Below are 14,996 nucleotides of genomic sequence, written 5' to 3'. Positions count from 1 at the left end.
AATACCCGTGCGACCTTGTGTACGTTTACAGCAATCATCCATGACAGTAAAACCACTGAGCTGATGAATGTAACACCTGTTAATGTTGTATTATGAAACCTGCACCGGATTTGCACCAATGTTAGTTGGCAGCGAGTTTTTAGACCTCCCAAGAATATTTCAAAGTAAATGAACCACAACAACTCAGACGTAATAATAGTATAAAAATGCCTGTCAAATTCAGCTTACTTGAACTGAAACATGTCTAGTTTGACTCTGTTCACGCATAAAACATGCAACCAGATGTGAGCATCCGACTCCAGGCTCAGCTGATCAGTCTTTCTGTAGACCAGTCAGAATCTGACTGAAGGATGTGAAACACAAACTGGGAGGCTTTGAGAACATCTACAGAACTCAAACTGTAAAAAGGATTGACAATAACATATTTAGCCCCCAACAGTAAGAGATCATGGAGGAGTGGTGGTGCAGAGGTTAGAAGATGGGCTTGTGATCGGAAAGTCACAGGTTCACCTCCCGGTACCGTCAACATCAAAATGTGGGTGGAAAAGGTGAAACACCCACACCTCCCTCCACCCTCATTCGCCCCACCCTGGGCCCCTGAGCAATGCCGTCAACCCCCCATCTGCTCCCCAAACAAGTCTCTCTTGAAAATGAGTTCTCATGGCTCAATGAGACTACCTGGATAAATAAAGGTAAATGAAAAAAAAACCATATAAAATGTATAATAATTCTGTAACATCTTTGCTTTTAGCTTTCATGGTTGGCAAGGCTTTTTCTTAAATTGCTAAAGAGCAATCCAGCAATCCTTGGAGTCAGGGGTCTGCAACCTTACGATCAAAAGAGCCATTTTTACACCTTCGTTCACTAAATTAAAAGTGTTCAGAGCCGCAACAACTGTGGTTATCAACTGGTGGCCCATGGGCCACTGTAGGTTTGTTGGAGGGGGCTTTTGTGGCCACTTGGGGTGACATTATAAAGCTAAAAATATCTAATGATTTTTCACATTTAATTATATTTTTACAATTTTAGACAAATGAAAGGACCAGATTCTTGGGGCGGGGGTCAAAGCTTGAAAGAGCCACTGCAGAGGGACCAAAGAGCCACATGTGGCTCCAGAGCCGCAGGTTGCAGACCCCTGCTTGGAGTAATAAGTCTTTAAGTTTTCTTTTATGGGTTGAGAGTTTAGAGAACACAGCATGAGACAATAGCTCTCCATCATTCTGACGCTGTTCCAGCAGCTCTGATTGTCACAAGGAGCGAGGTAAACCATCCATCCATCCATCCATCCATTATCTTTACCCGTTTATTCCATTTTTTTGGGTCACGGGGGTCGCTGGTGCCCATGTCCAGCAATCACTGTGCGAGGGGCGGGGTACACCCTGGACGGGTCGCAAGTCCATCACAGGGCCACATAGAGACAAACGAGACAAACAACCATTCACTCTCTCACTCACACCTAGGGACAATTTAGAGTTACCAATCAGCCTAACATGCATGTTTTTGGTCTGTGGGAGGAAACCGGAGCACCCGGAGAAAACCCACGCATGCACGGAGAGACGAGGTAAACCAACGTGGGCAAAAGAAGCACGTCTTCAGTGACACAAAACAGAATAAAACTCAAGCCACTGCTCGTCAACTCATTGAGCAAAGTAAAGCAGGGTCTGCAGCCTGCGGCTCTTGAGCCACATGTGGCTCTTCAGCCTCTCAGCAGTGGCTCTCTGTAGTTTTGACGCAAAATTACATGGGACTAAAACAATGTGAAGAGCTATAGTCGGTGAATAAACGGTGACAGAATGAAAGTCAAAAACAAACAAAAAAAAGTTACTGATCAGTCTGTGTTAATAGTTCGGTTACTATTCAACTTCTAGCAACACCTACTTATCAGTGCTGCTGAGTTCTTACCTTAAGCTGCTGTATTCACACCCATCTGCTCACTACAGACTCATGTTCAGGCTGCTGTTTAATACGCCATATTATTCTCCATTATTGTTTAGTGTATAGCTTAGATCCTTGTCTACTGTTGCTTTTTTATACTTTATAATTTTTGCTATTATGGGGTGTAACTGGGACGTACCACATGTGATGTGAATGACAATGAAGAACCTTGAACCTACATCTAAAATCCATCAGAAAATGAAACCTCTAACATTTTTGAGTCAAGTTGCTGAGGGGGAAATCACACTGAGGAACAAGAGTAGAGGCTTGTTTCTGATTAAAAAAAAATAAAATAAAGGTTTATCTAAATTACAGCCTCTGCTTTTATTGAGGAAAAAACAAGTACAATTAAATATTTAACTAATTTAATTAAGTTCACTCTAACACAGTTATTACAAAGTGGGATGTGTAAATTGAAATGATTAACGTTCAATGTTTTTTCAATCTAAGAAGATATAAAGCATTCTGTTTATCCATCTTAAGTTTAGTCTATTCATTTGTCTTAACACGAAAAATACAACAAAGTGAAGTTTTTGTAAATGTAGAATTTATATAATGGTGTGAGTTTCTTTTAATCTGTAAGTAGTTCTTGTGTGTTTGAATTTTTTGTTTGTTTGTTTGTTTGTTTGTTTTGGGAAGAGGCAAAAATGTCTCTAGATTGTAAAAGTTGCCGACCACTGGGCTGAAGACATCTAGTGATGGTTGTGAGGGAGAAAATGGAAACTCAATGATCATGTGGTCAATAAGAAAACTAAGGATCTAACGGTTAAAAAGAAAATACGTTTAAATAGTGAACAAATGTGAAACATGCTAAACAAAGTGAGACAAATTATATGGCAGACTAAATGAATAAAACAATAAAAATAAATTGGATTAAAATGCAAACCACACATTTTCATGGCCTACATTTTATGACCGTGGCATACCTGGCAGCGCAAAATATTGAGTCTAAATGACCCATGTTTTTTAGTTAAAAGAGTTTAATCAGCTGTATAATCCAAAACTGAAATGTGGAGAATGTGCATATTTGTGCTTTATATGATGATAAACCACCAGGATGAGCTTTATCAAATCTTAAAATCACACTCCCTGGTTTTATTTAAGGTTTTCCACAAACCTCTAAGCAATTCATCTGCAAAAAAGCTAACTTCTTTTTACAAATAAAACTTATAATCCATCTAGAATAACTCAATTCAGCCTTTTCTTCCAACCAACCCTGTCAGCCTTATTTGAGCGCGTTTCTGTGACTTATCGAGTGTTTATTTAGTCTAATGATTGCTCAGAGAGGGAAGCACATATTTGAATGTCTGAAGTGGCATCATGACATGCGGATTTAAATCTGATTGTCAGATTGTGTGCAGAAGGAAAAAAGGGATTCAGCTCTGTCACACAAAGTAAATCTCGAGCGAGACTGATCATTCTTTCTGTTATTTCAGGGTTTACTCAGTGCTTTCATGCAGGCAGAAGCTCAGTAGGCATGTTTCCAGCTGGTGGGTGTATTATATACAGACTAATGAGGCAATTCATTACATGACATCATTTATTTTAGACTGCACATGTAGAATATGAAGGTGTTTTAAGAAGTTTGGACTTGTCTGTTGTTAAATGAAATATGGCAACTTGCATCAGAATCTATGATTGCAAGAAATCAAACTGTTTAGTTCTTGGCCCATCTTCAAAATGGCCATGAGTTACAAGAAAAGCACTGATTTTCTCAGAGAATTCACTGGAGATGTACTGCAGCCACTTGGTGTTAACTGATGTATTAAAACTCTACAGCCATCTTACTATTGGTCTTTAAGGATGTGTCTTTGTGTTTTATTTGTGCAGTCTCGGTTTTTCACATTTAGGGATTGAAGTTGGGCTTTGTTGTTTGTTTTTCTACGGTGGCCCTGTAGGTGTAAATGAACATTTGAAAAAATGGAATTAAATTTGAAAAAACAGAATTACATTAAGCCAAAGCGGAAGTGGCCGGAATCACATATTGAAAGAAACTAAAATAAATCAAGCCAAACTGTACGTGTGGGGTTTTTGTTTTCCATCACATCATTTTTGATGTGAGGATAAAGTGAAAAATGCAAAAAGCATGGCTGTATGGTATTTTTTTAAACCCTTGTGAAAATAAATAATGAAACAAGTCGTTTTTATTTTTTATTTTTATTTTGGATTCTCAATTTAAAAAAACTTAACAAATGGTACATGAGCCCCACACCTTTCACAAGAGTTTATATTTGTATCTTGTTACTGTACATTGTTCTGTTGTTCTATGTTGTTAATAAAGTTTAAAAAAAAAAAACCCACTTACGGTTTGGCTTAATTTAATTCCATTTTTTTCAAATGTTATTCCAGCCACTTCCACTTTAGCCACTTCCGCTTCAGCCACTTCCGCTTTGGCATAATGTAATTCAGTTTTTCCAAATGTAATTCTGTTTTTTTTTTTTTTTCTAAAGTAATTCTGTTTTTCCAAATGTTATTCCGGCCACTTCCGCTTTGGTCACTTCCGCTTTGGTCACTTCTGCTTTGGCCACTTCTGCTTTGGCCACTTCCACTTTGGTCACTTCCACTTTGGTCACTTCTGCTTTGGCTTAATGTAATTCCATATTTTTATTTTATTTTATTTTTCAAATTTAACATTTTTTTTTAATGTAATTCCATTTTTTCAAATGTTGGTAATTTACACCTCTGTGCCACCGTAGTTTTCAATGAGAGTTAATTAAATAAATGTGCCTGCTTTGCCACTCATTACATTCTTTCAGCTCCAAGGAAAGGACAATAATTCTAAACTCTTCACTCTTTTGATCAAGATTTGGCTGACCTCTCTTTGTTCTTTAATGGCCGCAGCAGATTATTTACTGTTTAAAGTTGTCCGTCACTGTCTGTCTCCAGAGCAGCAATTATTGGAATACAACTTTGGGGCGGCTGTGGATGAGTGGTTAGAGCAGTCGTCCTCCAATACAAGAGTTGGGGGTTCAAATCCACCAGCAGTCAAATGTCAAAGTGTCCCTGGGCAAGACACTGAACCCCTCATAGCCTTTGATGTGTGTCCCATCAGTGTATGAATGTGATCTAAAGCTCTGATTAGTCTCATTAGAATGATGTGTTCAATTAGCTTTGTAGCGATTTAGAGTGCTGTATGAATGGGTAAATGAGGATACAGATTGTAGTGTAAAGCGCTTTGAGTATCTTGAAATAAGATATAAAGGCGCTATATAAGTACAGTCCATTTACCATTTAACTTTGATAAACTGGGAAAAAAAATACAAAACGGGAAACAATTTTTTTCTCCCTAATTTAATTTTCATTTTATTTATTTGGCTGGGCAGCATGGTGGTGCCGTTGGTAGAGCTGTTGTCTCTCAGCAAAAAGGTTGCCGGATCAAATCCAGTCTGAGGCCCTTTCTGGGTGGAGTTTGCATATTATCTCCATATGTGGGTTTTCTCCTGGTGCTCCAGTTTTTTCCCCACAGTGTCACAAAAAACAGGCTTTAGGATTCAGAATGACAAGACACAAGAGTAAAAAATGAAAACAGTTTTATTTATAATTGCAGCTGCAGCCAGGGAGAGGATCCAGAAGAGGTAGGGTTGTGATCCAGAAGGCAAAGCAAGGGTCAAGCATGGGGAGTCAGAGTTCTTTAAACAGATGCAAGAGCTAATCCAAAATCCAGAGTCAAAGGGCCAGAAAAAGTTGTCGTACCAAGGTCAGAAGGGTCAGAACAAAACCAGACGAGCGGCAGGCAGAGAAATAAATCCAAGAGGCAGGGCGGGGGCCGCTGACCATTACACACAGATCAAAAACATGCATGTTAGGCTAATCTAAATTGTCTCTAGGTGTGAGTGAGAGGGTGAATGTTTGTTTGTCTCATTTGTCTCTGTTGGAGACCTGTCCATGCTGGACATGGACACCAGTGATGCCTGCAATAATGGATGCATGGATAGATATATGTATGTATGTATCTACAAAATACAAAGTCGTTCATATGAACTTAGTTTTAACTATTTTTTATTTTTTTATTTTTGGGGGGGGGGGGGGGGGGGGTGGGTCTTGATCAAAGCCTGATTTCATCTCAGTATTTCATTCTGCAAATGAAACCGGTCATTTAGTATTCATGAGCATGTAATTGGTTACTAACAGGCTATCCGACACATTTTGAAACAGCTAATTAGAGACAGATAAAATGTTCTACACTACCCTAATGAATTCATATTAAGCTGATAAGGGTTTTAATGTTTGAAAGTGACAACCTATTGTGGCTGGCTTTTAAAGGTCAGATGTGCCCAAGCATGAACTACACTGAAGGCTGAAAACACTGAGTTCAATACTCTACCCCACATGTTGATCATGTGTGCATTAATTGTTTTAAATGCTTTGATATGGGAAAACATGAAAGTGAAGCACAACATCCTACAGCTAATCCTGCTGCTGTGTGTTGACAGTGTAGATATGAGAAATGGACACAATAAATGGTTGCAATCTACAAACTAACAAACCTCATCTTCACTATAGATTACAAAACCAAAGGAAGATGGGTGCTGTTCTGCACTGACACTGAGTTAAAAAGGAGTGGAATGTCTATAAATTAATTGGAAACTGTAATCACTTTTGATGAGCTATGTTCTTAGATGTAATTACTTTCTTGATTAGAAGCTATCCAGTTCAAAGGCCAGATAAAATGCTGTAGTTCAGCAGCAGAATCTTGTTTCAGAACCTGTGTGTCATTATCCATGTTGAGAAATAAGGTGAAGACACAAATGCAGAACAAGGAGTGGTCAGCCAGTAAGTGCAAACCAGTTTCATTACCTTCAGGCCAAGTCCTCTCTTGTAAAATAGATCTGTGATCTCAGTGGGGCCTGGTTAAATAAAGATTAATAAATTATCATCAAAACCAAACCTAAAGAGAGAGAGGATCCATCCATCCATCCATTATCTTCTATTCTGAAGTCGGGTCGTGGGGGCAGCAGCTTGAGCAGGGAGGCCTAGATATCTCTATCCACAGCCACCTCTTCCAGCTCTTCTGAGAGGATTCCAAGGCGTTCCCAGGTCAACCAAGAGACATACCTTAGTCTCTCCAGCATGTTCTAGGTGTTAGAGTATTTTACTTTATCAATTGATCGTTTAAACTTATACTCATTTAAACTGTTCTATAATGCTCTGAAACCTTTCTCTACTGACTTGTTGGAAACTCACAGTTCCTGTTTTGATAGAAACTGCCACGTCTTTGTTACCTGAAAACCACCAGATCTTGTGTTTCTTGTTTGCCATTCCTACTTGCCTGAATAAAAAAGGAACGCACGCTGAAACAAGTTGGACTTTGTTCTGACTTTGGTCGAACGCTCTCCCTTTTTGCAAAGATACGTTCTAGAAATCTCATTCTTGTCTCCCTGTGTTTTATTTAAGGTACAGGTAAAACCCTGTCACTAGGTCTTCCCCGGGGTCTCCTGCCAGTCGGACATGCCTGAAGCACCTCCCTAGGGAGGCACCCAGGGGGCATCCTTACCAAATGCTTATTGTTCTGGTTCTGACTGTTATTGTATTTATTACAATTTTTATTATTTTTAGTATGGTTTATTTATTGTAAAGAGTGCCGTTTATTTAAAATGTCATCCAAATGGGTCACTTTTATTTATTTTTATACAAACGTATTGTTTACTTGGCATATTTTCAAATTAAACATCTTGCAAGTCTTTATTTTGGCCTTTTTTGTACCGAAAATTAACCGAACCGAGCCCTCCTTGAAACTGAACCAAAATGTGATTTTTAGCATACCGTTACACCCCTAATATATATATATATTAAATAATCTTTGATATTTGAAAAGTTACCATAAAGACTCCTGCTATTAGAGTGGATCACTGAAAATACCTACATATTCACCTTAGAATTGAACTCATCTTCTGAATAATATTCATAATTCAATCTAATATTCTGGTAGAAATGGACACTTTTTCATATTGTACATTGATTTATAGAGTAAAGAAAAAGCAATTGTGCTGATCGGAAACAATGGCCAGGTGTCATAATTTCTCAACTTTCAACTGGCCTTTTGTTTAGAAGAGCAAATAAAAATTAGTATACTTACTTCACTTGAAATCACCAATTCACTTAAAATGAAAGATATTGAGGACAGGTGAAGAATTTGTTCATTGGTGAAATTTATTTACAGCAGTTTGACTGAACTCAAAGAATTACCGTACGTGAGCAAAGTACAGTAGATATACTGTAATACACTACATATACATGTGACATTCTCATATCTAGCTAATGCACATTACCGGTAATTGGGTTTTAGCTGAATTAGGCAATGCAAGCCTGTGTGAGCAGAGTGAAGATCAAAGGGACTGAGTGCACATCCTTGAGGGACTCCAGTGATCAGTTTAATGTTGTGACATCTTACTGCATGCATGATTGATTGACTGTGACCTTTCTGATAGAAAGTCCAGGTGCACAGTGAGTATTTCAGTCTGAGCAGGGAGCTTTGGGCAGCTGTTGTGGGATGCTTGGCTGAGGAGAACTTGGACAGAATCATGAAATAGATGTTTCCCCCACCACCACTCTCTCAGTTGGAATAAGACTGGGCAGCGCAGCAGGACAGCGGTTAGCACTATTGCCTCACACCAAGAAGGTCCTGGGTTTTAAACTGTGTTGCTTCTTGGGAAAATGAGGGTCTGACTTTATCAAAGCACTTCATTGTATCAGTGTTGGTGCCACATGCTGATAGTCATTTAGGCAGGTTACAGTTTTCTTAGGCACAGTGTTGATGGTTGTTTACAGTTGTTAGTGTCATTAGAAAACCGTATTAACTAGAAAGAAGGTTTATATTTTAGGTCAGGAAAAAGGAAAGTCAGAAAATGAAGAAAAAAAAAACATATGAAGATAAAAAAAATGCAGCAACTTTTTTTACAAGCAGATAAAATAATTGACACAATTCAGTAGAGCTCCGTTTTACAGGAATTTTGTTTATTTCTGTGTTTGAGAATCTAAATTAGAATGCACATTAAATGCTATTATACACGTTAACAGTCTGCATGCAACTTCACTAAGTAAACAAACAAAATGTGTGTGTGTTTACATGTGATGGATGAAAAAACAGATTACAGTATTAACCAGAAGTCGTGAGCGTTTTGGACAAGAAGAATAAAAAAGGGAGCTGGGGAGACTGTTGCTTTAGAAGATCAGTTCTGAGCTTGAGTTCTTGCTGTCCTAAATAGCAATCTACTTACAGAAACCACAATGTATCATCATGGTCAAGCAGTAAATTAACACTAATTGCACTTGTCTATAACAGGTAAACAAATTATCTAACTGCACATGCCAATATCAAAACACATTGCGCATTTAAAGTCACAAACACAGGCTTCCCAGAGATGACGAGTTCTATTGTTGGGCTTGTGTTGCAGTTATATATAAAGCACCTACCAAAGACATCAGTGTAATATGGGCCATGTCCTTTTAACCCTATAGTGTATCAGTTTGCAATGATTGTGTGAATTTTCAACAGTCTGTAGTTTGGAGTTTGAATGCTTGCGATGGTGTGTTTTTCCTTTTAAAATACTCATGCACGTGAGTACATTCTGTCAAGACATTTGTGTTAATGATGCCGCACACCAAACTCACGTTTTCTCTCTATGTCTCTGTGTTTTATTCATCAGCAACAAGAATAAAAAAAAAACATTTGGAGATGGAGGATTTTCAGTTGGGTCTTCTTCTTCTCAAACTTCAATGATGTTTATGGATGGTACAGAGGGATGAAACTGAAATGGATAAGAAAAGTGAAAAATCACTGTTTCAGTCTTGGTTTTTGTGTAACAAAATGTCTTCAATATTGAAGAAAAAGCAGTAGTTGGATTTTTTTGTATTCAATGAAGCTGTTTCTAATTTTGGAAACTTGTTTCATTCGTGTTTTAAAAGCTGGAAACGTATGATTTGAGAATATGTTTCAAGTATAAAAAAAATATTAACACTATTAAAGAACAGGTCTTAAATATGTATGTTACACAAAAATTTCCATTGTATTAAAGAGACAAATTGAAGAAAATTATTTAATAAACATGAGGGTTATGAGGGGGTCCCTGAAACTTTTCTCCCCTATAAGGGGTTCCTAAACCCCAAACGTTTGAGAACACCAGGTTTAGGTGGTACAGTATTTTTCTTTGCTTCGTCTCTGTTGTGGCTGTTAGCAAGATGCAAGTACCATATTTTTCGCTGTATAAGTCGCACCTTTTTACATAAATTTGCAAGTCCTGCGACATACACCGAAGCAACTAATATACTCCCCCCCCCTCCCCCATCCCCATTTATAACCCAATGTTTGACTGAGATCTGACAATTTCATTTATTCTGACATGGAAAATATTGACCACTTCCATTTTCAACTGCTAGAGGGCCCTCAAGTAATATGGCAAACCAAGTGTCTCATTAATTGGTTAAAGTGGCTATTAATGAGACACTTGGCTTGCCATACCAAGCCACTTTCGTCTGGCTCTGGAACTCCTGGAGCAAACGCCAAATCAGCTGTATTTCGTTGTGCCGCCCAGGTGAAATGCAGCTGATTTGACCATTAAAGTGCATTTATCAAGGAAAAGTTAAACTGAGACACACCTTTGCTATAATTTCGAGCAAACAAATAATTGTTTTTAAGTGTTAATCTTGTTAAATTCTTGTTAAAGTACTCCCGTGCGCGCTCCCGCTGCCGCCATTTGGCAGCCAATCGATTTTTGGCCTAACACTGGCCCACATTTGGATGCGATTTATGCAGCGAAACAACTTATTTGTGTTTTTTTCCACTTTATTAAACATTTTTGGACTGATGCGGCGGTGCGACTTGTATGGCAGAAAATACGGTAAATAAAAAGTGCATTTGCTCTCGGAGCGGTGAGCACCTGTCACTGATGTACTCATCGTCAGTTTACTATACCCGTCTAAAACATATATACAAAAGCGTCACAATTCAAATACATGTACTGTTACACCCCTGTACTACTTTTAGGAAGGTTTACAAAATAAGTTAGGGAAAGTGATGCCACAGCAAACAGTAAATCAAATAACTATTAGGATGATAGCTACTGGGGTGTAGAAGTCAATATCTTCATTACACAAAATTTTTTTTTAAGGTAACCAACTTCTCCTGCAGTATTCATTCAAGCTCACCTTACTCCGTAGAAGTCCTCCACTGTGGTGCTCCGGCGTGCTCCTCTCTGACAGCGGTTTGACCTTCTCCTTATTGTTGCTGGAGTCGTTGTCTTTTATGATGTCATACTGCCGACAGAACAGGGCAATAACAGCTGTCGTCCAGAAAGAGACACCCACATATAAAATAAACACACAAAGCAGAGAGAACTGTCAGTCATATGACGCCACTTCCTGCACCGCAGCAGACTGATGTGTCGTGCGTGGATAAAAGAACTTTGGAGCACAGTGGCTGCTCTAAAACCTGTGAACATGAACATTTGCAATCAGTCAGATTCAGTTCTGCCTCCGGTCTGTATAAGCGATGTAAATACACTGCAAACTTCCTGGCATCAGGGAGGTTGGTTATAAATTTCAACAAGGAGGCTGCCATTAGCTTTTCAGAAATAGATATTCAGTTCTGGTAATGAGATCTGCAGAGCCGGGGAAGTTTTCATTTGACTGACAGATTATTATCCATCCTTTACGTTAGTGCTCTCCCACGATACAGCTGGAATGATGGCGCTGCCTAATTAGCGGAGACGTTGCTGATTCATATTTTACATAGATTTTATTGAATAACAGCAGCATGTGTTTGATTATTTGTTTTTGTCCTATTCATTTTATTTAAATGTACAATATATTCAAGTTTAAAAGTGAAAATAACACTTTTAGCTGACAGCTAAGTGATTGATGCTAGTTATTAAATCTTCACATGTAGATGAATATAGCAGGTATAATAAAAGTTCTTTTACTTTTTAAAGAAGACATTTTTTTAATAATCTAACTGGGAATTCATTTTTCAGTCAATTTAGCTGCAGTTTTGCATATTTTAGTCCAAAGTATCTGTCTTTTTTGGATGCATCACTTTTTATAAGTTCTGCTTCACTTCAAGTAAGTGACAAATATTGCATTTTTTATAGTTTTAGTTTTTTGAGAATTTAAAACACGAAAAGCTTGTTTTTTCTAATTTATATTATTTTTAGGTTTTACTACCACAAACATTTGAAACATTCATAAATCACTTTTCTTCATTTCACTCTACATTTAGGGCTTTACAGGTCAAATTATTACTTAGCTGGCAGAGAAAATACATTATCTGTAAATTAATGAACATTATTTTAAGCCATACACAATATTTCTTAAAATAAGACTCATCACAGCCAATAAACATTGTAGTAATATCAGTAATACTGGATTCTATTGATACGTTTTGTTATGAGTATATTTTGACTGAAATATTCCCCTTTCATCTATAATTTTAATACAAAACCTTTATAGTGCAGTGTCAGTACTTCTAAGTTAACTAAAGGAAGTGATTCATTTCTGTAGCACAGTTCGTTTTTCCCCCAGCTCCGAACCAATCACTATCCAAAAAGTTAATTTAGTTTAACAGATGAGATTGCAGCAGATTAAAGTTGATGGCTATTTATTTGTCTAATTCATTATGTTAAAGAAAACAGCACAGATTGAAGGTAACAGGATAATTATCTGAAATTAACAAATAAAATGGGTTAGAAAAGGCTCATTTACAATCTTTGTGACACAGTTCTTTCACTCCCACTCACAGCTTCTGCACGTGTTTCCTTGGATCCTCTCATTAGGGTTATTTAACGTCTCACTCTGCCTCTCGTGGGTGGGAAGCCCTTGCGCCTGTCAGATCTGCCACATCTCATTGTGCCTCAACACTTCATTAATCAGCACACTTCTTCAAAGCAGCAGAAAGTCACGGTTCAACAGAGAGAAAAGTGCTGCTGTGAAAGGGTGTAAAGAGAATATCTTCAAAATATACAAGTTTATTTTTCAAATGTCGCTTGTGTTTTCTTTCTTCTCCACCTATGAATAGTATTTCCCCAGGACTGCTCTGTATTGATAATGAGTTTAATTAATAACAATGTATTGATGTAACATGACTGCAGTGTAAAACTTTTGTTACCTTCACATCATTATTCTAGAAACAGAAAATTTAAATACATATGAGATTTTTTGCTACTATTTGAATGCAACTAGATGAGGTGAAACCTGACAGTGACACATTTTAATATGTACCGTACTTTCCGGCATATAAGTTGCTCCGGAATATAAGTTGCATTAGTCAAAAAAAAAAAAAAAGCATCATGAAGAGGAAAAAAAAAACATATATAAATCACTTTGGCGTGAGTGGCCATCGCTCTGGGAGGAGTTCTGCCTGACATTTAGGCGGCCCTACAGCCTGAGGGGAACCGAGAGGCCAGCCAAGTCTGGGTGGACGGATCAGACGGCATCTGCAGCCAGTTTCTTAGGATCCACAGTGAGATGGACCTTTACAAGAGATCCTTCCTGCCAACAGCCATCGGTATCTATAACATCTCTTAATGAAATGAGGTTAATGAGTTACAACAACAAATAATTTCCCTCTGGGATTAATAAAATATTTTTGAATTGAATTGAATTTATTATGCGTTTATTTAATGGTCAAAACAGCTTCATTTCACCTTGGCGACGCAACACCATCTATCTATCATTGCAGCCGGAGCCGCTAGCTCTCCAGCGTTCCTCCGCCTGCACCAGCTGAGTGAAGCGAGCGCGCACGGGATCACTTGCTGTTGCAGTTCTTAGAACTTTAAAGCATCAGTCAAGAATTGCGTTATGAATATGGAAAAGAAAAAAAACGTATATAAGTCGCAGAACGGACAAATCAATGCAAAAACTGTGACTTATATTCCAGAAAATACAGTAATATCAACATTTATGTCTGTTTGTTTAAACTTTATGCACTTTGTAAAGAGGCAACAGATGCAGGGCTTCCTTGTTTCTGTAAATGATGAGACTGCTCTACTCTTTGCAGAAATGATCTCACTAGCAAAGATAAAAAGACTCATCACCAACAAAAGTGACCTGGTGCAAAAGTTTTACTCAAAAGGTTAACAATAAGTCACATATATGGCAACTACAACCAATAACAACACTGTTGTACAAAGGTTTTAAACCTCCACTAATCTTTGTATCTTTTGCTTCCAAGCTGCCTGACTTTCTTGTTATCTTTTAAAGTGGCTTTGATCGCCGTTTCTTCAGGCTTCCAGGAAGTCTGTGAAACATTCCCTTCAAACGTGTCTGCTCTCTCACTCAGTTTCAGAGACCACTTACTGTATCTCTCACCTATGAAACATTTAGGCACAAACAGGCTCAAACAGGGATGAAACTGTGCCATGCCGGCACATGAAAGATAACATTCTAATTTTAAATTTAATATTAAGGCATGTTTTGCACCAGCCTTTTCACAAAAACACGATTTGTTCCAACTTTTTATAGTTTAGTCTATGAAAAGCACAAACGATAACACAATTTGACAGGGATAAAATATTGTTTTAGCACCAGCAAGGTGATTCCCAAAGAGTTATTGGATGAAAACATACAGCGGAAGATCAACTGAAGGATGAGGAGCCTGTGTCAGGTCTGTGATGAATCACCCCCCGCCTCCCCCTCGTCTATTTTGTGAAGACATAACTTTCAGATATCGTCATGGTCAGGTTAAAAGACTGGACCAAAACTGAGCAAAAAAACCAACAAAAAAACGCAGACTGCAGAAACACTGAAGAACTTCAAGATAGAATCTCTCACATTGTGTACTTGATGTTTTTATAAAGAATAATCTTACTATCTGCTGCATAAATAACTTCTGGTTTGTTGTACTGGTACTATTACTATTCCGGGGGTGCCCCAGTAAGCTAACTCACGTGAAGATTTGACTATTGTTTTTTCCTGTATGCCCCTCCTAACGTACCACTGAGCTCCACATGCAGCCCACATGTGGAGCTGCAATCTGGAGCACCTGGGTGAGCAGCTGGGGGTATTAAGGGTGGAGGCAGATGTGGGTGCTTCACTTGTCCCACCTACATTCTTGATGTAAAGATCAGGGG

At 38.1% G+C, this 14,996-nt stretch overlaps 1 protein-coding gene across 1 annotated transcript in view; it reads right to left on the bottom strand.

Moving 5' to 3' along the window:
* Window positions 1-9,001: 9,001 nt before the first annotated feature.
* The window catches only part of fndc4a (fibronectin type III domain containing 4a), a 30,766-nt gene continuing 24,771 nt past the window's right edge, over window positions 9,002-14,996 (bottom strand). Inside the window, exons 5-6 of the mRNA XM_037685424.1 lie at window positions 11,080-11,213; window positions 9,002-9,683 (exon numbers count right to left, since the gene is read on the bottom strand). Of these exons, the coding sequence (XP_037541352.1) occupies window positions 9,642-9,683; window positions 11,080-11,213 (176 nt within the window). The 3' untranslated portion in view covers window positions 9,002-9,641. The remainder of the gene's footprint in view (window positions 9,684-11,079; window positions 11,214-14,996) is intronic.

This window comes from Nematolebias whitei, chromosome 12, assembly GCF_014905685.2.
Source record: "Nematolebias whitei isolate Nwh7 chromosome 12, NemWhi1, whole genome shotgun sequence".
Taxonomy (NCBI): domain Eukaryota; kingdom Metazoa; phylum Chordata; class Actinopteri; order Cyprinodontiformes; family Rivulidae; genus Nematolebias; species Nematolebias whitei.
This window is presented reverse-complemented; position numbering and strand designations above follow the sequence as displayed.